This window comes from Lactuca virosa, chromosome 6 (assembly GCF_052849685.1).
Source record: "Lactuca virosa cultivar CGN04683 chromosome 6, Lactuca_virosa_CGN04683_v6, whole genome shotgun sequence".
In the NCBI taxonomy this organism is placed as follows: Eukaryota; Viridiplantae; Streptophyta; class Magnoliopsida; order Asterales; family Asteraceae; genus Lactuca; species Lactuca virosa.
The window spans coordinates 170,913,881-170,939,022 of record NC_136431.1 but is presented as its reverse complement, the minus strand read 5'-3'; the positions used below and the strand labels follow the sequence as shown (position 1 = coordinate 170,939,022).

At 33.2% G+C, this 25,142-nt stretch overlaps 3 protein-coding genes across 4 annotated transcripts; 1 reads left to right on the top strand and 2 right to left on the bottom strand.

Moving 5' to 3' along the window:
- The first annotated feature begins 1,120 nt into the window (after positions 1–1,120).
- LOC145119476 (phosphomevalonate kinase, peroxisomal-like) lies at positions 1,121–5,661 on the top strand. 2 transcript variants are annotated; one of them, XM_079055137.1, is made up of 11 exons: positions 1,121–1,298; positions 1,662–1,690; positions 1,779–1,929; positions 2,011–2,105; positions 2,218–2,327; positions 2,434–2,486; positions 2,709–3,074; positions 3,798–3,902; positions 4,039–4,266; positions 4,334–4,456; positions 5,238–5,661. In XM_079055137.1, exons 2-11 carry the CDS (start codon positions 1,683–1,685, stop codon positions 5,502–5,504), a joined length of 1,506 nt encoding a protein of 501 aa, XP_078911263.1. In that variant the 5' UTR covers positions 1,121–1,298; positions 1,662–1,682; the 3' UTR covers positions 5,505–5,661. The 2 variants fall into 2 exon arrangements, with proteins under 2 accessions (XP_078911263.1, XP_078911262.1); XM_079055136.1 differs by having other exon boundaries at positions 1,122–1,298; positions 1,657–1,690.
- Positions 5,662–5,913: 252 nt separating this feature from the next.
- Positions 5,914–7,932, bottom strand: LOC145121258 (Tetratricopeptide repeat (TPR)-like superfamily protein). The gene has a single exon (XM_079057039.1). It carries the CDS (start codon positions 7,905–7,907, stop codon positions 5,970–5,972), a length of 1,938 nt encoding a protein of 645 aa, XP_078913165.1. The 5' UTR covers positions 7,908–7,932; the 3' UTR covers positions 5,914–5,969.
- Positions 7,933–22,829: 14,897 nt separating this feature from the next.
- Positions 22,830–24,570, bottom strand: LOC145120729 (diphthamide synthesis DPH2 family protein). Its single transcript, XM_079056534.1, has one exon. It carries the CDS (start codon positions 24,417–24,419, stop codon positions 23,058–23,060), a length of 1,362 nt encoding a protein of 453 aa, XP_078912660.1. The 5' UTR covers positions 24,420–24,570; the 3' UTR covers positions 22,830–23,057.
- Positions 24,571–25,142: the final 572 nt, after the last annotated feature.

Sequence of the window (25,142 nt, the reverse complement as noted above, 5' to 3'; positions counted from 1 at the left end):
TAGTGTACCCGATATTTAGAAACTTTGTGAAACTCCCTTCGTGATGAAGTTTAATAGAGAATATGTTGGGGTAACCACCTTCAAAACAGAAAGAGATGATTGTTAGAATTTTTCAAAGTTTGAAACATAAACATCAAATACGGAGCATCTTACCATACACTTCCTGAATGTTAACATTTTCTCCAATATTTATGAGTCCCCACATTTTCAATAGCATGGACGATAATCGAAGCTCGAGCAATGGTTAGGGTTTTGCGTCTCGATTGATGAAGGAGGTGTGAGAGAAGACGAAGGAGTGAAGTACGTCTGGATCATTATTGCTAATCCAGACTTATTAATTCAAATGGCGGCAACGGAGGCTAGGAAGCAAAAAGACCAAAATACCCTCACATGGAGGGCACGTGATGGCCCTAACGGTTCCAAGAAAACGGACACAGACGGAATGGACTAAAAACACGAAAAAAAAAAACTTGATTTTATACCTTCCATACAAGTTGAAAAGTTTTTAGACTCTATCCATAATTTTTTGAATACCATAAAACCAATATTGCATTTTTGTCTTAAAAATGTTTGATATGGTTAGAGAATAGAGATCGAAATGAGGGGCGGATCCAAGGGGATCCCGGGGTAGCCCGGGATACCCCTCAATTTTTTTTCAGTAGTGTATTTTTTGTTTACGTATCCCTCAATTTTTTTTCCCGGTATAGTGTATATATACGTATCCCTTCACTTTTAGAAACAAACAAACAACTGGTCTACTGGTTAAGGCGTTGACTTATTAAAGCAAAGGTCTCAGGTTCGATTCATGCTCCTTACATATCCTTTGTTTATTTTTGTTTTATTTTCCCAACTATTCTATCCCACATCGCCAAACACATGTAAAATCAATCATTTTTGTCTATTATATAAACATGTTATCCTCATGCTTCATTTGATATCTAATTTGAGTCCCACATCGATTCAGGTATCAAAATATACTTCACCTTCCTGTTTATATAACAAGACTTGAGGTTATTTAAGAAATCAATTAAGGTTTCGGTTTAAAACCGAAACCGAACCGGGGATACCCAAGTACCCTGTAAAAAAAAAATTGGGTTACCTTAAAAAAAAATAAAATTGGGGATACCCTTTGATCCTTTCCGCCACTGATCGAAACACGAAGCCCAAACACAGGGTAAACCCATTTGGATCATTCGCCTCCTAAAGACCGCCATAGCAGACTTCTTCCCAAACTTCGAAGCTTCAACAGTGACTACGTACTACTGTCTCATTTCCATACTATCGAACTGCTTTTCTAGGTAAATACTCCATCTCTTCTCTGTGCAATCGCGGATCACTTACTCTCATCAGTAGTAATCACAAAATTTACGAGGTTCGTGATCGCTTTTGAAACTATTTGAAGATCCAGAATAGTTCACACAGCTTCTAAGTTCTAATCACTTCTGGATGGAAAATCGATAAAGATTTTGAACTTATTTAAAAAGAAAAAAAATACCCACTCGCTTGAACTAACTGAAAACAAGTCCTCCATGTCGGTTTTGCATTCGAAAATTACTGGATTCAATAAACACATGAAAATTTCGTATTCCTAATTCTTCCCATTGTAGTGTTCATCTGTGATTTCAATTTATCTGACTAAACTCTCATTTGTAACAGCTCAGATCGAGAACATTCAAGAAGTAATGGCAGTGTAAGTCTTGTATCTCTACTTGAAATTGTTAACTTCAGCAATTGTAATCCGAATCCAGATTGACCAAATTTCCACTTCTTTTTCTCAGAATTGCATCTGCTCCTGGGAAGGTTCTGATCACAGGAGGTTACCTTGTTTTGGAGAGGCCAAATGCTGGGATTGTACTAAGTACAAATGCTCGTTTTTATGCAATTGTAAAGCCACTTTATGATGAACTAACGCCAAACAGTTGCCTTTGGGTGTGTATTTTCCCCTTGAACTCTAAGATCCTACATTCAACTATCACATTACTTCTATAATGATGATTTTTCACCTTTCAGTCATGGACAGATTTGAAGTTAACTTCTCCTCAAATGGGCAGAGAAGCTATCTACAAAATGTCACTAAAGCATTTTACTCTTCAATGCACTTCCAGGCATGTATCTTATCCATCAAATACCTTAATTGGAGTATAATTTAAGCATATATATTAGGAATCTTTGTGGATCAATATGCATCATCAACAAGTTTTGTTATGTATTTCTCAGTGAATCAAGGAACCCTTTTGTGGAATATGCAGTGCAATATGCTGTAGCAGCAGCATATGCAACATTTGATAATGAAAAGAAGGATGCACTTCAAAAACTGCTTCTGAAAGGTAATTTTTGATGCTCTAGTTGTTATTAACTTATTATTTCATATTGAATGGTGTTTTTTTTTTTTTTTTTTGAGTATTTATGTGTAACATGGTATTATCTGTACAGGTTTTGATATTACAATTTTAGGTGGCAATGACTTTTATTCCTATCGCAATGAGGTGCTCTTCCTTTTCTACAATATACAAACCATCCATGATGATGGAATGGAATGCCTCATTCCATTCCATTCCTATTCTTTTGTCATTCCATTACATCCAACCAAAACATAACTACAAATCTGATCAGTTAATATCTTTTAACATTGTATTTGTATTACAAATTGAAGATCTAACATTTTTTTTCTGTAAAAATAAAATGTTGTTTTGTGACTTAATATACAGATTGAAGCACGTGGGCTTCCACTAACCCCGGAATCACTGGCATCTCTACCACCTTTTTCTTCAATTACTTTGAATTCTTCAAGTGGAGAAAATTCTAAGCCTGAAGTTGCAAAAACTGGGTTGGGATCTTCTGCAGCCATGACCACAGCAGTGGTTGCTGCTTTACTTAATTACCTTGGAGTTGTTAATCTTTCATCTTATAGTGGGGCCCAATATCAAGAAAATCTTGATGTGGTGCATATTATAGCCCAAATGGCTCACTGTATTGCTCAAGGAAAAGTTGGGAGTGGATTTGATGTTAGTTCAGCTGTTTATGGAAGTCATCGTTATGTAAGATTTTCACCACAAGTTATCTCTTCTGCTCAGGTTCTCTCTCTCTCTCTCTCTCTCTCTCTCTCTCTCTCTCTCTCTAAGAAAGTGTTTGGGATGATGGAATTGGAGAAGGATTGGAATGTGTTTGGTTTGCATTATGGAATGAAATGGACCATTTTTGGAGGAATGTGATTCCATTCCATGGTAGAATGGAATGGGAATTCTTGGAGGAATGTGATTCCATTCCATTTTGTTAATTTTCATTCGTTAACTAGAAGTAGTGTTTTTTATTCATTCTAGTATGGAATGGGATGAAAAAAGATACAATATAATTATAATCTGTTGTCATTTATGTAATTTATAATGACAAAAAAAATGATGATTTTAGTTGGATTACTATTTTATTTGAAGAAAAACTATGAAATATATTTTTATTTGTGCAATAATGAATGTTATTTACTCATTTATGTAATTTACAATATAACCTGTTCTTGTTTGTGTAATAATGAATGGCACAAAAATTCTCATGACTGTAATTAAGTTACATTTTTTTTTTAAATAACCGAAAATAATATTTATATTTGTGATTTTTTCCATTTAGGTTATATTTATATTTTTCATACCTTCATGGAGTGGAATGAAAATTTGCAGTTTCACCCTTTTTTATTTATGTAAATTTACAATGGCAAAAAATTTTCATGATTATAAATTTATAATTAAATTACAGTTTGTAAATAACAAAATTCATGACAATTTCTTGATCTTTTTGAGTTTCAGAATGTAATCAGAGCCCTACCACTAGAAGAAGTTGTGTCTGATGTCTTAAAGGGAAAATGGGATCATGAAAGGACCAAATTCTCCTTGCCACCATTAATGAATCTGGTAAATAACTTAAGCTATTTCATGATTACATATCTATATATATATATATATATATATATATATATATATATATATATATATTTTTTTTAACTTTTTTAAAAAGTTAAAACAATAAAATTTTAACCATTTTTTACAGTTACTAGGTGAGCCAGGAACTGGAGGATCATCAACTCCATCAATGGTTGGTGCTGTAAAAAAATGGCAGAACTCTGACCCTCAAAACTCATCAAATACATGGAAACAATTGTCAGAAGCAAATACAACACTTGAAGCACAGTTAAATTTGTTAAGCAAATTTGCAGAAGAATATTGGGAAACGTATAAAGGTGTTATTTACAACTGCAGCATGTATCAATCAGAAAAGGTACTTCATATTTCATAAATTTTTGTTTTTTTTTTTTAAATATATTTGAGCTCATAGTGTTTTATAGTGGAGAGAGCAAGCAAGTGAAACGATAAGTCAAGAAATTGTGAAAACATTATTTGGAGCTCGGGATGCCATGCTTAACATCAGGTTTCACATGAGGGAGATGGGGAAGGCTGCAGGAATACCTGTAAATTCTCATTTTTATATTTTAAATATTAAGCAATATTATTTAATAGTATAAAATATAAATATACCATGTTACTTCATGTACTTTTTCATCCGACAACAGAACATAACAGGTTGTACTGCGTTTGACATGCATTGGACCGACGCTGAGATTGATGTCCGTGGGACAAAAATATTGCAATTTTTTTGTCTCATCCTAATAAGTGAAACAAGGAGGGATGTAGACTCGCTCTCGATCTCTCGTTTGTGCAAAAGACGTAAATGCCCTCATTATCCTTATTATCAAAAATAGCCTTGGAAAGCGTGTCCAGTCCAGTCCTGTTTAACAAACGCAGCCTTCGGCTGCATTTCTTAAATGTGAATACGACAGGACAGGGTTGGACAAGCTTTCCAAGGCTATTTTTGATAATGAAGATGATGAGGGCATTTACGTCTTTTGCACGAACGAGAGATCGAGAGCGAGTCTACGTCCCACCTTGTTTCACTTATTAGGATGAGACAAAAAAATTGCAATATATTTGTCCCACTGCCATCAATCTCAGCGTCAGTCCAATGCATGTCAAACGCACTACAACCTGATCTGTCCTAATACGAACACCCTTTTTATTCTTGAATTTTTAATCTCTTGCTTTCCAATTTCGTTAGTACATCTAAGATCGTCAAAGTAGCCTGACTTAGTCGAAGAAAAACTAAGTGGCACACGAGATAGACTAATCGCAAGAGTCATCCCGTCCTGTGCTACACATAACAGATGGGCCTAAAAACTGATTTTGGTTTTCCAGATAGAACCGGAATCACAAACTCAACTTTTGGATGCGACAATGAACATGCCCGGAGTTTTGTTGGCCGGAGTTCCTGGAGCCGGAGGTTTCGATGCGGTATTTGCAGTTATGTTAGGAGATTCCGGTCAAAACCTTTCTAAAGCGTGGAGTTCACACAATGTTTTAGCTTTGCTAGTAAGAGAAGACCCTCGTGGTGTTTCTTTAGAGAATGCTGATCCTCGAACCAATCAAATCACATCCGGTATTTCTTCTATTAGTATCGTGTGATATTGTATTTTTAATTTCATGATTACCATGTTTAGATGGAATACATGATCACATTGTTTTTGGAGTATTATAGGAATAAAGTCGGTGTTTATTGTTGTATTTTTCTTCAAATGTTGTAATACGTAAATTAAATTGATGAGTTATGAACTTTGTAGCATTCTACTTTCGTATTTTCCTATTACAACAATGTACTAAAAATAAACCTAATAATTGCAATGTCATCCAAATACGTAACAACTTTCACAAGTACAATGCTATGATTGGTTAGATTTTTCAAAGTATTATTAAGAAAAAACTTTGAAACTGCAATACAACAATTGAGTATTTTTTTCAAAGTATAATGCTTTAATAAAAAAATATTGAAAATATAACCCTGTAATAGAAAGAAATAAAAATATGAGGCTTACAATACACAAAAATAAAGCAAGGTATGTTGCTATTTCTTGTATTTACCTCTAAATTAGCTTACCAATAATCTTTACAAGAACATACCCCATTTTCAAAACAATGAAACCTATTCCTATCCCTAACAACAATTCTTCTTTCATAGATCAATGAAATCATTTTCGTATAAACATGACAATCCTTACACATTCTCATGTTTCTAACAATCCTAATTGATGAACCTTTTGAAGTATGAATCAACCCAAAAGCAATTGCCAACTTTTGACTATGTCTACTCAATCTTTCGCTCTTTTCATCTTCATCAACATCAAGAAAAACTTCTGATAAATCCGGTAAATACCCTTCAAATCTCAACTGCCATTGCATTTGGTAAAGCATATCACTTACCCCTTCACATTTAGCCCACAATGTATCATTTGAAACAAACTTATAAACCTTTCTTTTTACCTCAACAAAGCTAAAACCATGAGTTTTTACCAATGGATTTACCAATGCCCTTCGAGTCAAACTCACAAGCTCCCATCTTTGACTTTTTGCGTATATATTCGATAACATCGCATACACACCATTCGTTTGTGGATTCAATTCTAGTAGCTTTTTTGCAACCTTTTCTCCCAATTCAAGATCTTTATGAACCCAACAAGCTCCAAGAAGACTATACCAAACCACCTCATTTGCTTCCATTGGCATTTTCTTTATGAATTCGAAAGCTTCTGTCACTTTTCCCATTTTACCCATGGCATCCACTAAACACCCGTAGTGTTCAATTGCCGGCTCTACCTTGTCTTCTTTCATCTTCTCAAAAAGGGTAAAACCGTCTTTTAAAAGTCCCGCGTGACTACACGCTGTCAAGACACTAATGTAAACAACCCCGTCTGGTTCGAATCCCTTTTCACGCATTTCCGAAAATACCCTCAAAGCTTCGATGCCATAACCATGAAACGCCAACCCCGAAATCATGACACTATAAGACCATTCGTTCTTCACCTTCATTCTTTCAAAGATGGACAACCCGGTTTCCAAAGATCCACATTTTAAGTATAAATCTAGTAAAGTAGTCTCGATAATCACATTTAATCCACTTAAGTTTCTTATCAAAAACCCATGTGTAGATCTTCCTAAATCTAAGGCATTTAGATTAATACAAGAAGATAAAACACTAACTAAAACACTCTCTTCACCTCTCCAATCTTTTCGACTACTTAACTCCCTAAACATATCAAGACACTCACCCCACATTTCCTTACTCACGTGGGCCCCAATAATTGCACTCCAAGTAGCCGAACTTTTATCCAAATCATCCATTTGGTTAAAAAGGGTACACGATTTCGTTATTTCGCGACACTTTCCGTACATATTTATCAAACTGTTTTGCACGAAGATATCATCTTGAAGTCCAATCTTGAAAACATGCCCATGAAGTTGCATTCCTTCTTGAAGTCTTTGTAGATAAGAACACCCTTTGAGAAGTGATGGGTATGTGAAGTTGTTTGGATGAATACCCATTTCAAGCATTCGATTATAAAAGATGATAGCTTCATCAAGATTTGTATCTTTAATGTGGCCTCTTATCATGGTGTTGAATTGAAACGAATTTGGGAAGTCGATTTGGTGGAAGATTGAGCATGCATAGTCCATGCTGCCGAAGTGAGAAAGGGCAGAAATGGAAATAAGATTGGATGCGCAGAAAGAGCTTGAAAGTAAGCCGAGTTTGAGGATTAGAGAATGAGATTGCTTTAAGTCTTCCATGCTCTTGCATTTTTTGAGAAGATAGATGCATTCTTGTTCTCTTGAAGTGAAATCGATCGGTTTTTGGTGATGGTGATGTTCTTGTGGGTGTGGTAAGAATAAATTTTGGTGGATTGATGTCCCAACCATTAATGGGTGTTGTGTGTGTATGTATGTGTGTTTTTGTGTAGTGTGGGTAGAGAAAGAGAGATTTGCTAGTTGTTGATGGGTATTTTCTAGTTTTTCTTGGAGGGAGAGAATCTGATCCATAAGTTATAGAGAGAAAGTTTGAGCCAAAGAAAGTATGCAGGGGGCATTATCATGTAGATAATGGATATCGGATAGGATAATGCTTTTGAAGTGGGGTCTACATGGATAGAGCTCCATTTTGATGTTTGTATAAATGTTATAAAGTTATTTTGGTGATAGTGTGATAGATCGAGAGAGTCTATATCTTAAGCGGAATGAAAAACTATAATTTTTGTACAATGGACATCAATCTTAGTCGTAGTTAATAAAAGCTCAACACAATATAAGGTTGTCTTTTGTTAAGCAATGTCCTTTGAATTAGGTTCAAAATGAAAAATAAATGAGAAATTAAATATTCTCTTGTATTTTGTTCCTATTCATATTCCTACTTTTATAGAATATTGACTTGTGGACACTATTAATTCTCTCTCTTAACCACATCTTTTAGTTTTGACATTTGTCTTGATCAAATGTGTAGGAAGGTAGGTAAAAACAAAAAGTAAAAGACTAAGAAGATATTTAATTTCTCAGAATAAGTTTATCATATGAAGGTAATGTGAGAATGAATTTGGGCATGATTAAGGAAATGAGTAGTTGTGATTAGATGATGTATTTATTTATTAAAGAATTAATTTAATCCGGATTAGCCTAATAAAACTACACAAACATATTAGCCATATTTCATACGATTTATATGGAAATCGCTCTATTGTTATAACCCACACACCGTTATTCATGGTCATTATGTTACTAAGAAACATAAGTTAATTTTAAAAGTGCGCGTTCTGATTATGTTACTAAGAAACATCGACAACAAAATGGCTTATGTAATGAGACTATATTTCATGTGGTATCATTGGGCAATCGAGTCATTGAAACAATGGTCAGGAAACAATATCGGACATTGAACTTCTATTTCAAGATTGTCTTTAACACCTTCATAAGATTGTCTTTAACACCTTCAGACATAAAATTTCCATTCAAATTCAAAAGAATACAATTTCCCCTGGATGTTTATTTTGCTATGACTATAAATAAGAGTCATGGTCAATCATTGTCGAAGGTTGGCTTGTTTTTGCGAGAATCAGTATACGTTGCTTCATCCAGAGCAGAAAATGATTGAAATCGTTGATTTTAGATAATGATGATATGATCAATAAAACTTCCAATGTAACATAAAAAGAAGTGTTTTAAAATTTATATTAAACTATTATGTTTATTTTACTTTCACATTATTTCTTGTTTTATTACAATCAAACTTATGCTACATTTTTTTTATATTTTATTTTGTTTATTTTTTGTCTATATAATATTTTATTTTTTGCCTATATATTCATATCTAATAAAAAGAATCATTTTTATGCTACATGACATTTCCTCACTTTATAATTTTACAAAGTGAAGTACCAGTTTTACCCTTCTACTCCTTTAAACTAAAGTCGAATTATTTTTGATTTTGTTCCTGATTTTCTACGATTTCTTCAATTTGCTTTACTGGAGAATCACTATAACAGTCTCGCTAAATCAGCTATTGATTACCGAGATTTATGTTTGATTGGCTAAAAAGGGCTAGATATACACTCTAAGAATAGAAACAATTGTCTTTCATGTGTCGAGGCTGATTTTGGGTTCAATAAGCAATAACTACTATTGGAGGATTTGATGTTGATTCTTCTACTAACAAGGTAACATCATTTATCTTTGTTTGTAAGTTACAACTATTTCATAACACATGCCTAATTGTTGGATGATTTGACAAAATGAAAACTTTGATGTGTATGTTATCACAAAATGCTATCTTTTCCTGGTGTTTCTTTTTAACCTAGAATACCATGGTAGTTTAGGTTGGCAATTAATTTTGGACATGGGTAAAAGTGGTCAAAAGTGATGCTATAATAAGATATTAACTTATTTATAACATTGTAGTTCCAATTTGTCTTAATAGGACAAAGTATTTTTGACAATTTACTTATAGATTAATTACCTTATCCTTTTCCTATTTGAAGAACCACGAGTGGTGGAAAAAGAAGTGATAAAAGAGAAGTAAGTTGATTGTGGTTGTTGTTGCAGTATTGGGAGACTGTGAGGACAAAGGCAAACTCGCCTTTACATGCGAAAGTTATCACAACCTTCACTAAGAAATAGCAATCAAAATATGAGCGATTGTTTTGTAAATATGACAATTCTTATGTTCATTTATAGTATTGTACTATCCGAAAGTCATAATCATGACATATTTGGACAGTTTCTGAAAAAATGACATTTTTAATTTCACTTATAGCATTGTATTATTTAAAAGTAACAATTATGACATAATTGGCTAGGTTTTGAAAAATTGATTGTTTTTAAGTTCATTTATAGCACTGTACTATTTAAAAGTCATAATTTTGATATATTTGGTCAATTCTTGAAAATTTATTAAAGTCATAATTTTGAGATATTTGGTCAAATTCTTTTTAATTAGTAAATTTACTTATTTAAGTATTTTACTTTGAAAGTACATTGTTATAATGCAAGAAATGTTATTTATGTGTTGGTCATTTCAATCAATCGGGTAAAACATAAAAAAGTGTGTTTTGGTCGTTTTTAACTTGGCATTATACGTTCTTTTGACCATTTAAGTCTATTTTGGTCAAAATGACATTTTTACTCATTTTTCTCATTTCAATTAAGTAAAATATAAAAAATTAGTACTTTTGTTATTTTAACTTTGCATTACATGAACAAAAAACGTATTTGGTCCGTTTTGGTCATTTTGACCATAAGTCTATTTTTATCATTTTGGTAAAAATACAATTTTGCTCATTTCAATCGGGTATAAAAAAATTAGTATTCGAGTCATTTATAAACTTTTCATTACAGATACAAAAGAACACATTTGAACCTTTTTGGTCATTCATTTAAGTTTAGTTTTGTCATTTGGTCAAAATGGCAAATTTGGTCATTTTTCTCATTTCAATCAAGTAAAACAGGGAAAAAAAATAGTATTTTGGTCATTTAAATTGGCATTACAAGTATATAAAACACATTTGGACCGTTTTGGTCATTTAACAATTTAAATCTATTTTTTTCATTTTTATCATTACAATCAGGTAAAATAGAAGAAAAAAAAATCTTGTATTTTGGTCATTTTAATGTAACAACCCAAAAATCCAAGGAAATGTTTTTATTTTTAAACATTAATTCATATAACATTCTGTTCCCAAAATTACATCAATGTGAAAAATAGTATTTAAACATCATAGTAAAATCATGACTAATCAAATGCGGAATAAACTCTGGGGGGATGTTGTGCAGTCACGTTGGGCCCTTCCCTTTCGAACTGGAAGTACCTGAAACCATAAACATGATATCATAAGCATAAAACTTAGTGAGTTTCCCAAAATACCACATACCATACATATCATTGGGCCTAACCCGCACATTTGGCCCAACCCATAATAATGGGCCTAGCCCTTCCTAACCAATGGGCCCAACCTAGCATACCAATTGGGCCTAGCTCGTCATACAATGGGCCCAACCCAACATATGATGGGCCCATCCTTCTCATCAGTTGGGCCCAACCCTACATGCATGTCATTGGGCCCAGCCCATCATACAATGCAAGAGTCACAAAGACAGCTAGCATCCTATATAACATATCCTAGTAGGCCGGTATTGGTGTCTTCGACCCACAGGTATAGTGAGGAGACTCACCTCTATCCGAGATAACCGAAACACACACACGCTGCTGCAACCTGGATCCTTACACCGAACATATCCAAAAATCATTCGTAATCAATAATTAAGGCAATCACCCATAATCCAAGGCCCAGTTCTTATTTTATCATACCAAGGGGTAAAAGACTATTTTACCCTTCCTATACTTGGCCCAACAAAGAAAGGCCCAAACCCAAAACGACCCAAAGCCCAAAATGGCCCAAGAGCCATTCTCGTGAGTATGCCCCATGTACCACCCAAGTACGCCCGGTGTACGACGCTGAAGCCCGATCTCAAATCCAAACTTCTTAACGCCTTTAGACTTTAAGCCCAACACTCGGATATGATTCAAAAGGGATGTCTTAAGTCATAAAGTTCCTGACTTTATGACTTTGCATGGCTTAATGGTGTCCAAACCAAAGCCCTAGATTTATAACTTCACCAAAAGGCCACAAACTTTAGCATGAGAAAGTTATACCCATCAAGATTCAATTTTTATGACGTAATGACCTCAACAAATACCAGAAATAGGGCTCAAAGGTTCTGGAGTAACTTCTACTCACAAAAACCAAACCAAGGGACCAAAACATACCAAACATATTCCCAAATCTAGATCTAAGCTAATAAGTCATAAAGTTTGAAGCTTTATACCTCTAGGAGCTTGCAAAGGGGAAAAGAGTTATGGATCTTCAAGCTCCAAGCTAGCCAACACTCCTCCAATGAGTTCTTCTTCTTCCAAAAGCACCAAAAACATACCAAAAACACTCAAAGGCTCAATAATCTTTCAAATGGGGCTAGGGTTTCGAATTCAGGGTTAGAGAGGATGGAGGCTGAAGGTAAGAATGGTTTGGAATGAATTAAGGTCTTTAAATAGGGCCCAAGACCGAAATATTAGGGTTTTCATCTGCCTTACGTACCCCCAGCGTACTCCTGGTACGCTCAGCGTACCAGGAAGGAACATTGCGATCAACTTAAGCTAGTACGCCCAACGTACATGCCACGTACGCCTAACATACTAGGCTAAGCACAATCCCATCCAAATTCCGAAAGCCATAATTTATCGTCCTAATTCTGATTTCGACGTTCTTTATATGCTCGAAAAGTTGATGAAAAACTCTACAATTCCATCCAATCTTCTTCGACTTAAAACTTTTCGAACTTGAACCCTTAAATCAATAAAAGGACCAAAGCATCTCTTTTACCATTATACCATTGGGCTCCAAAGCATAAACCGAGAGCTTGGCTCGCACAACCTATATAATTCACTTCCAAATGGGCCTAGAACCCAAATCCTTTGAAGTCCAGGACCCTAACTTGATCCATTAATATTCATAATTCGCGAAATTGGAAGCTTCTCGAAACCGTATGTTACATTTAAGATGACATATCAAAAAAAAAAACACAATATTACTTATGGACCAAAGATAAAAATATTCTTTTTATTATTATCGATTCAAATTCAAAATACATTCCTTACATTCTCGAACAATTTCATATATTAAGTATAGATACTTATAAACATACATTCATTATTATATACAAAGAACTATTTGCAAATTTATAATTAAAGACTATGTTTTTCTTATTATCTAACTTATTTTAATTTTTCAACCGTAAATTAAAGGGTTACACACAAAATGTCTAACTACATCTTAAAAATGACTACTTGCAAAAATACGATTAATTTTACGCTTTTAAAATTATAATATTGTTTTCTTTTGTGACCCATGTACACGGTTATTAAACCCAATAATATTGGTCTAATTTTGATATATAGTCATCTTGTAATTGAATCTAGGGTTCAGTTGACAACGGCTACATGGTTCGTTTTTTAAAATAAAATCGAAACCAATGTCAAGAATGAATATGAGACCATGGTTTGTTTTATTTTTAACATTATATATATATATATATATATATATATATATATATATATATATATATATATATATATATATATATATATATATTGTTTTGTTTATTTCCATTCACTTGTTAATGTCGTAGAATCCGTATGGTATCTCCAAACTTAGTTACAAGCAAGGTTCCAAATGGCATTTCTAGGACGAATGATTGAAAGAGTCCTATCACTCGCTCCCTCCCTCCAATCTATTCTTTCCTTCCTCTCTTTTTCTCTCAAGGCCTAAAATTCTGGCAAAGTGGTTATCACAATTGATTCATGATTCGCTCAACGACATTGGTGTGATATTTCATCAATAGGAAAGAGTTGAGAACAGAAAATGGCCATGGCAATGGCGATGATGTTAGTGCAAGATCCAAGATGATATGCATGTATATATGAATTCATGAATAATCAACAATACTGATCTTGGAAAATACATATCTATTGATCATGCGTTCAAAGCCATGCCTTTACATTCAACCCAAGAACTTAATGAGCAGTTGCATGCTTTGATCCTCATCTTGGCCCCGTTAAAGAAATCTTGTCCTACCCCCTTCATTCCTATGACAATCCTTCTAACCTTATGTCGTGGAGATCCCAAGGTAGAAGTGTATTTTATCTTGCATCGATGAACGTACCATTGACTTCTTCTTTTCTTGGGCTTAGGTTCTCTTCATATGTTTCTTCTGTTTCGGATGTATATATCTCAATGGGTTTTACATCTTTAAGATTTTGATATCTCCTCAATCTCTCCATGTTTCGTTGATTCTTACCTTGTTCTAGTTCGAAACATATTATAAGACGTAGATATGATATACCTTGGGGATCCTATACAGTGCTCGAGGGGCTTGGTATTTGTTAAAGCAGTGTCGCGTTTCAAGCAACGAAATGAAGCGTGTTGGTTTCACATAAAAGGAATCTCCTTCAAGTTTGAAGGTCGAATCTGCATGTCTGGAGTTCTACATCAACAGGGAGGAAGAATCAAGGTAGGCGACATTCAATAGGTCCTGTATATGGGCCGGTTTTTATTTTTTACATGTGGTTGTGGGTCCCATTTATGTAAAGAAGATGGGACCCACAAAATAAAGATTGGAAGAAGAAATGTATTCTAAATGTATATTACACTCGATCCACCATATGATGATGATGATTATCCAGAAGGGATTAACTCCAATCATACCCACCTTACGATTCCTTGTTCCTGTTCTAACAAATAGTAGTCGAGCCTAGATGATGCTACGGGATTTAATGTTTATCAACTGTTCTCTCATGATTTATTTGAACTTGATTGATTAATTAATGTAAGAAAAAAAGTATATAATGATGTGCATTTATATTGTCTACGTTATTTGGTGTTACCAAGGTCAACCCTAATGTAGACCATTTACTCTGTAATATTTTGGTTTTACATAGGATTTTATATAAGAAGGCTTACATCATAATAAGAAAAATTATGTGTTGAGTCTGCATCTTACATTATTGGACGATGAAATACAATCTTGTCATATTAAATATGTTGTTTTGTACCAAATCAAACGAACATTGATAATCCTAATTTTAGTTTATTCTTTTAATCTCCAAGAAATGATTGAAATTGAATCCAATGACCTAGTTTGAAGCTAGAAAAAATAGAATTTGTTACGAAGAAAACGGTAAACCTATATAGATTTTTAGAAAAATAAATGACTAAACTTGCTTGAAAAACAATAAGTGATCTGAATGGGGTTGGCTAAAAAGACATCCTAATTTTCTATTTAGACACCCTATTTGATTTTTAAGGTTTTTTTTATTGTTTAAGTTTGCATAGTTTTTTGAAAAATGAAAAAGTAAATTATAAATAGTTTATTATAGATTGACTTTTAATAAAAGTGTTCATAAGATGTCTAAAGGGTGTCAATTTAGCAACTCCCGACCTGAATATTAGGCCATTAAATGAGGGATACAAATAAAGAATAACATCAATTAAGGCCATCCACAATTGTCTTAAAATTGACCTTGTCTTCACCCACACCCGCTTTAGAATTTAGTGGATTATCAAGCAAGTTGCTAAAATATATGCTGCTACAATCAAAGATGTGTCTAATAATCAAGTGAGGTTGTGAAAACACAAATAGAAGGCAATATTGATTATAAAAAATATTTATGATGGCAAATAACATAACCGTGAAAATACTTGGCCAAGAGAAAAAAAAAAAAAACCATTGCCAGATCTTGGAGCCTTGTTAACTCCAAAAACCACTTATGGCGTTGACCGGCAAAAAAAAAAAATTACCAAAGATTAAAAGTTAAAAGTAGTTTTTGGTTTAAATATGTGGGTTCGGGTCGGTTTTGTTCGGTTTTCAAACCATCGGGTCGATTCGGTTTCACTGGGTCGGTTTTTACCGAACCCAAACCGAATTTTTTGATTTTGAAAAATCTAAACCTGAAATCGATGGTTTTTGTTCAATTTCAGTTTTATCGATTTTTGTTGGCTTTTCATTTTCGGTTTCGGTTTTGCTCAGCCCTAATAGAAAGCAATGCTTTAAGTTTGTGTAATTTGTTTGCTGAGATTTTTGAAATGGTAGGAGAAAAAGAATGTGGTTCAAATTGTTATTGACAATGGGCATGAGGCAAGGCCTCATGTTTGCAGCGGGGGATTAGTCGGTGCGCAAAAGCTGGCCCGAAAACCCTCGTTAGGGAAGTTCCATTTCCAAAAAAAGTTATGTGAAAGATATACTTCTATTACTTGGTTTCCATGTGCAACATATTGTCTTAATCTTGTATTAAAGGGTGTTTTAGAATTTGAATATGTGAAATTTTTGGTCACTCTTGCATCTAGGGTTACTATTTTTATTTGTAATCATAAGTGGCATTTGAATTGGTTATGAAATAGACCTGGATGGACGGACAAAAGTCATTCGTCTAGGTGCTACCCCTTCTGGTTTCGCGTCATTGCATTGAAAAGTTTGTAAGACCATAAAGCCGATTCTGCTTCTACAAATCAATAAAGTTTCTTTCATTTACTCTATCATTTTCTGAATGGGTCCTCCTATTCGCACGATTAAATTCGTGTATAAGTCATTATTAGAGTATTGATTTGATTACTGCATAAACAGTCTCATCATTTTTGTCACTTCACATGATTTCAATTGTTTTTATGTCTTTTCTAATTTAATCCCTTTCACTTAGATATAAATTACAAAACACACCCTTTTTGTTCTTTCGAATTCCAATAATTTCATTATTATCTATTTCAAATATATAGATGAAAACTTAATCTTAATAATTATAAGGTTTGCAATTTCATTATTATTATATAGGCTAGTATTGGTTTATTTTCTTAAAAGTATATATAGATCTGAAAAAACTATACGATTAGTCTTATAAATATTTTCAAAATAATATCAATTAAAATGTTAAGGCTCTATATTTGATTTTTAGTATTACTATGTATTCTAACCATTTTCAGTAAATTTATTTTTCATCAAAATATAATATATTTTATTATTTTCAAAATTCATATTATTAATGACCGACCAATTTATAACTTTTCTAACCCATTGCTAACAACATTTATTTAAGTAAAATTAAGTAAATTAATCATAATTTAATGTGTATTAAAAAACCTAAAAAATAACAAAAGAACCGCTATTAACTCATTCTAGCAACATCTATTCAATTTAATAAATTAAAAATGGCAACTGACATATATCATTTCAATTATCGTGTCAAATTGTGTGTCAATCAATCTAATGTAATATTACAATTTAATACCTCCAGTTTACATTGTAGTTTTAGAAAAGACCTTAGATTTTTTTAATTTATATCTTAAACCTTTGAAACTTTATTAATTTTGAAAACTAACAAATAGAAACATATTATTTAATCATAAAAGTTGTATAATTAAAATGATCTCATGAATACATTTACAAGAAGAGTAATAATGAATATTATTAAATATTAATAAAAAATTAATTTGTTAAATAAGAAATATAAACTATGAAACATTAACAAAAATAGAAGGGATAAAAATGAAAATTTGGTTTCAATTTCTTTCTTTATATAGACAATTGATATTTCTTATTTGTTAAACTAAAGCGACTTGCAATATCATTTTGAAAAAAACTTTCATTAAAAGCAAACATACAATATTTGTTATAAATATAGATTTTATTAAATGACAATTTGGGAAGAATGGATGGGTGACACATATTATGAGGTATTTGTACTTAACATTTCTTATTTTTTATTGTATTTTTGTTAAATGTATGTTTTTCTCTATGTTATGTTTAGAGAGACGATATTTATCCAATGGAGACAAATGAAGTAGATGAAATAATAGCTTGAATGTATGTAACTATTTTTTCGAAGACAGATCGTCATTCGAAACGGATATCCATCCAATGTACACAAATGAAGCAGAAGAACTGATTTATGAACTATTATTATCGTCAAATGTTGATAAGGGTTCTATTATAATGTATTAGTAAGTTGTCAATTATTTTTAAGCCATACAACTGTTATACCCCCGGCCGAGGCGGCGGAATATAAAGTTTGATTTGAAATTCAAATATAAATGTAAGGATATTTAATGAAAATAATATATTTTATTATTTTCAAAATTCATATTGATCGACCAATTTATAACTTTATTAAAATAATATGTGTGCCGATAAAATGTATTAATATGTGTGCCGATAAAATAATCATTTTATCGATAAAATGTAATATTACAATTTTATACCTTCGGTTTACATTGTAGTTTTAGAAAAGACCCTAGATTTTATCAATTTAAATCTTAAACCCTTAAAACTTTATTAATTTTGAAAACTAACAAATAGAAACATATTACTTATTCATAAAAGTTGTTTAATTAAAATGATCTCATGAATACATTTACAAGAAGAGTAATAATGAATATTATTAAATATTAATAGAAAAAAATTAATTTGTTAAATAAGAAATATAAACTATGAAACATTAACAAAAATAGAAGGGATAAAAATGAAAATTTGGTTACAATTTCTTTCTATATATAGAGGATTGGTATTTCTTATATGGTAAACTGAAAGCGACTTGCTGAAAGTAACTTTCCTTAAAAGCAAACATATGATATTTGTTATAAATATAGATTTTATTAAATGACAAGTTGGGAAGAATGGATGGGTGACACATATTATGAGGTATTTGTACTTAACCTTTCTTATTATTATTATTATTATTATTATTATTATTATTATTATATATGTTTTTCTCTTTGTTATGTTTAGAAAGATGATATTCATCCAATGAGCCGTCATTATATTTAGAATGTCATCCTTATCCACGACGGCTAACTGAATATGAATGTCGAATAGTGGAATATTTGTTGAAAAAAAATGTCAAACCAAAAGATATATTATCTGCACTAAAAAACCTAAATCCGAAAAATGTATCTACTCTCAAAACTATCTACAATGCAGACGAAAAACTTCGACGTAGGGAGAGAGAATGTAAAACTCAAATGCAAGGTGTTATGAAATTTCTAGATCAAAATGGATATGTTTATTATAGTCGTGCAAATGTTTTGACAAATAAGTTAGAAGATTTATTCTTTGCTCATCCAAGATCATTAGAAATATGGCGTGCATTTCCATATGTCTTGTTAATGGATGCAACATATAAGACAAACAAGTACGTGATGCCTCTATTGGAGATTGTTGGTGTAACTCCAACAAATATGACATTTTCCATTGCATTTGTGTACATGCATGAAGAAAAACAGTCCAACTATGTTTGGGCTTTAGACTGTCTAAAATCGGTAATGGAAGGATGTATGTTGCCGCGTGTTATTGTGACTGATAGAGAAATGGCTCTCATGAACGCATACACTATTATATTTCCAGATGCTAAAGGATTACTTTGCAGATGGCATATAAATAACAATATCATGAAGAAATGCAAATCATGTTGGGATGTTCTTTATACGTCATGGACGAGGTTGGTTAACTCTGAAACAAAGGAAGCATACAACAAGAATTTGGCACAAGTTGAAAAAATTACGAACAATTATCCAGGTATTTTTAAATATACATTATAATATGTTATAATTCATTACATCAACTGAAATTTTTTATGTATTTCAGATGCATTTTCTTATCTAAACAAAACATGGTTGACACCACACAAAGAAAAGTCTGTGTCTGCATGGACCGATAAGTTTCTTAACTTTGGCAACCACACAACTAATAGAGCTGAAAGTCAACATGCCAAGTTAAAAAGATATGTCGAAACATCACGATCAGATATCGCCAAATCATTGAAGCGTATTGCTGATGTTGTTGAGTCACAATACACAGGTATAAAAGCGAGTCTTGCGCATAACAAAATTTTGATTGTACATCGGTACTACGAAATACCACATCTAAAATCATTGTGTCGTTTCGTTTCAATTTATGCACTTGATATCATTTTCAAAGAATATGAGCGGTCCAAAGAATTTGGATTTGTTTATGAAAATTGTGGATGTCAAGTACGTACAAGTTATGGGCTGCCATGTGCGCATGAACAAGCTATATTTGTTAAAAAAGGTAATTGTGTACCGCTTCATTCAGTAGATAAGTTTTGGAAGAAACTTGATTTATTAGAATGCAAATCGTTAGAAGATGACAATTTGGGTTGTGCAGTTGAGGTAAATATGTTTAATGCTCATTACGAAAAACAATCAAGACCTGTTAAGTTAAGTTTAGCAAGGAAGTTACTAAACTTAATCACGCCGTCAACAACTTCAGTTTCTGAACCTGCTACTCACAAAAATACTCGTGGGCGCCCCTCCTTAAAGAAGAAACTTTTCAAGAAAACCCATATCGATTTAAACCAGGACCCACCAACTCAAGATCCACCACCTCAAGATCAACCGACTCAAGCGCCACCAACTCAATATCCGTCTCGACGTAGCATTTCTACTTATACGCCTGATTATATGCAGTCTAATTTGTTTGATCTAAACCAGGAACCGGATAGGCATAGTACGTACTCGTTCCGAGAACCTCCAATGTTCAACTCAACTTTTAATCAGGAACAATCGATGCACAGCTCGTACTTCAACCAAGAACAAGTAATGTATAATTCAGATCCACTTATGAATGAAATTCCGTATGAATTTCATCCATATGTCACAAACATACAAAACGTGAGGGGAGATGGAAATTGTGGATTTTGTGCAATAGTTGCGTGTCTCGGTTATAGTGAAGATAATTGGCGTTAAATCCGCTTAGATTTACAGAATGAGTTGTTAGCACACCCAGCTGAGTACGCACAGATTTTTTATTACGATTTAAACACCATACATCACTCATTGAATTTCAATGGATCACATTTCGCACCAAAAGATCGTTGGTTGATTATGCCGGTCACTAGCTTTCTCATTGCTAACAAGTATAATGTAATAGTTATTTTTCTAAGCAAAGATAGTCCATCAACATGTTTTCCACTATGGCTTGGTCCCCAAGACATCTCAACTCATAGAGTTGTTGTTATTGCTCTTGTTAGAGGTGATCATTATGTGAAGGTTGATTTACATGGAACATATCCAATGCCTACTATTTTACCACTTTGGCGTCACAACAGATCATCACGGTCTGCTGGATGGGAAACTGTTTATGCTGCTCGCCTGAATTCCTACATTTCTCCATTTGCAACACACAGTAATTGTAACAATTCTACAGTTATAATATCTGATAATTAATAAAATCAAATTTATATTTTGTTGTTTATAATTATTAAGATCTCTATAAATTAAAAAAAAATTGTTTTTTTTAATTTAGCAAACTTATATATGTGCGATTTTGATGTTTCTAAAAAAAAAATTAAATATTTTGAAGTACAATCTAGAAACTAATCACAGTCTACAATATATATATATATATATATATATATATATATATATATATATATAAAAGTTTTAAAAAGTGTAAGGTTTGATTTGAAAATAAATACAAGTATAAGGTATTGAATTGAAAACTTACATCTTCTTTAATTTTTAACAAGAGCCGATGCAAATTCAATTTAATATTATTAAAAATAGTCAAATTTGTTAAGTGATGTATATCAAATCAATCGTGTCTTCGTGCTTGAGTGATTTTGGATTCCGAGATGATTGATTTGAATTTGGTCAGTGTACTCCATCACCACTACACCTCCATTGCTATGGCAGCTTATGATAATGAAATAGACCAAAAATGTGAGTGGATTACAAGACATGGATTTGTATTCCATAATATGTCGATTGTTATCCTCTTTCTCTAAGTTTCAGATCGATTTTCTATCGATAGGTATTGGGTGTGTACAATTTTTAATTTGTTGATGGCTTTCTGGTTTAGGTTATAAATTTGATGATGGTTCTGAAAATATCGAACCTATTCACTAACCAGAGAAACATCAGGTTTGAAGCCTATAGTATTTTTACCTATTTATTATGTTTTCAATTTGGTGTAGTTGAGCCCTAACTGGTTCGATTTTGTGTTTCAGTTCGTGATTTGATTCCATGTTTCAAAATTTTGGATCTTTGACACCAAGATTTCTCCAATTTTTCTATCAAATTCTATCGCAATGCCCATGTAAAAAATAAATACAAAGAAAATAATTATTATATACCAACCATATAATTTTCTCTTCTCCAAAACTATATTTTCCCCCGACATTCTCCCGACTTTTCTAGTTCTTTGACTTCATTGAAACGTGAAGAATTAAGATTTTAGCTTATGTTGCTTTACTTAAAAATTACATGGCATTTAAATTTATCTATTAAGAAGCACAATAAGAAAATAACTTATAAAAACAATTTTGGTGGTATAATAATAGGAATATTACTTATCATACATATTTGATTTGTATTATATGGATAGTAATATTAGGAATATCATAAATAGTATAAGTTCGTACAATAAAAAATAACATAACAATAAAGTTTATAACTCTATTTATAACATATTTATCCTTATCTTCTTCTCATTCTGAACAATGAAAAAGATAGCATTGCTATCAAATTAGAGCTTTTTAAGCTTTTTGACAATATACTTTTATATATTTGTATTTTTCATCCGGTGAAATGGTACTTTGAAGTTATTAATTTTGTTATTTTCATTACGATTTACAAAATATTACAAACATACAAAACTATTTTGATACAAATCTTAAAGCGAGAAGTACAAGTAATCAATGCATGTCTCAAAATCACTGATTTGGTTTGATCTTAATGCGTTAGTATTCAACTATTATTCATCTTAAAAACTATATTTTGTTTTGCTATTATTAGATTGACATATAGAACAGGGGGTTCAATAAAGCTCTTGTCATTCCCCAAATTCTATCTAACATCAATATTCAAAAACTTGCAAGCAACTCCAGATCAAAAAACAAGAACATTCGGTAAATATGGAACAAATATCAAAAGACTACACTGAATCAAAGATATAGAAACAATTAACAAAGGACCCACCTCAAAAAATTGCAGATAGTTGAAGATTCAAGAATCTCTTCTGTGTATTAAGCTTCTTCAGCTTTTACTGTTCATTTATGTGAATGAATTCAAGAAACTCTGATAACTTATATCATTTCAAAACACTATTTCTTCTTAAAGGCCGAGTTGGCTTCTTCTGGTAACAAGAGTTCCACTCTCCTCCATCCTGAGCATAATAATCCATCGGATAATCACTGCCATTGTTGTTCCCACAACAAGCTTCATTCTTTTCACAGCAATTTGAGTTAGAACTATCTATAACAACAGCTTTTCTCTCCCACCAACCAGGGTAATCACCAAGTGCAATCTCAGCTTCAAATGAGGTCAACAATGGCTTCACAAACGCATCCCCCCAATCAATTGACAACCTAGGGCATGCAATCTGGATCCAAGCATCAACTGAATCACCAAACAAAGAAATTCTAGCGGGAGATAGCTCTGACATCAATACAATCGTCCATGAAAAACCCTTTTCTCTCATCTTCTTCTCTAACCTATCGAGTATTCTAGGGTTCCCTTGTCTTCCTAAAGTACCCAACACAATCCCCCAGTTTTTGGCCTCTCGAGCTTTTAATATTGCGTTCATTCTGCACTCTTTCATCCCCTTGTGATCGTACTCTTCTAAGAACAAGGATCCGATGTAAGGATCGTAGCGAAAAGCCTTGATTTTAGGGTTTGCGATCATGAATGCTTCTAAATGAAACCTCCCATCAGCTACAAACACCAGAACTACGTCACTTTCGTTTTTGAATTGACTCATTGGAATAGTCGGAGCAGTGCAACCGAGAACTTCACCGGCTGATAGCGGCTTCGATTGAGGAATCAAAACCTTAAACCCTGCGTTTTCCAATTCAAGTTTAGCAGATCGAATCGCGGTTGCAAACTGAATCGTACCGGCGAGGATAAGCTGCTTCGTAGCGATTGACGGATCAAAATTTAGCTTCACGGTGTTGATTAGCCGCTCAACGTCGATTTTGATATCGACGAAGACGTAGAGGCAGGGGATGACGGTGTTATCTACAGGAACAAGGCAGCTATGGCCGTAATGGATGAGTAGATCGGCGTCGAGAGCTGCCGCGGAAAGGTCGTCGACGCAGCAAGCACCGTAAGTAACGTCACCGAGGACGAAGCACCGTTCGACGTCGGCGAAGGCGGTGATGATGTCGGAGATGACTAAGGAGTACATGAGGAGACCTTCAGGGAACTGAAGAGCGACGCGTTTAGCACCGGTGGAGCGGATACGCCAGACGGATTTGTGGATTTCGAAGCTGTAGTTGGAGGGGAGGAGAGCTATGGCGGCGTTGAGAGCCGGGTCGTTGATGATGGAGTCAGGGATTTGGTTCTTTATGAAACGCTTTGGTTGACGCGGAGGTGGCTTTCGGACTTCTTCATGATTGGTGGTGGTGGTGGTGGTGGTAGAAGGTTGCGGCAGAAGTTGGAGGTCGGCTTCCATCTCCGGTGAAACAATAGGCGCCTGTATGTGGTGGTTGTTGGAGGTTTAAGGGGCAACAAACTCTTTTTCCGTTTGGTCTAAATTAGGTTTTAATGCTACACGTTCTATGGTAGGCAAATTGTTACACACAAAAAAGCCACGAGTTTTTACTTTTAGGGTAGGAATTCAAGTATAACTTAACCAACAATTTGATATATATTTTAAAAGGGTTGTTGATGTCAACATAGTTTTACGGTATGCTTTTAAATGACCATTCAAATTTTTATTTATTTATTTACTTTTTTTTTTTGATCCGTTGGACCATTAAACTTGAATTTTCCCCGTCAAAAATATCATTTTTTTTTTAATTATCAGGTTTCCCGGTTATATTGATGATGTGTACTTTGACTTTGATAGTCAAAGGTTTCCATAGCTACTTGAACCAAACATTGCATAGAAATTTGAGGACGTGTACATGAAAATGAAAAATGATTGTTTATTTCAACACCAAAATGACTAACCTTGGAATAACAAAACGATTCTTTATTCGAGAAATGGATCGAAGCATCAAATACATGTTGAAGCTATTTGAAGAAGAATAAGAGTCATTCGCCAAAAAAGCTTAAATCTATTGCCAAAAGAGACCAAACTCACGTCGAAGACTTCTACATAATGTTCACCGGACCTACACCGAAGCCAAAACAGAGTTGAGGAGGAGTCGCCCACCGGACCTACGATCGCAAA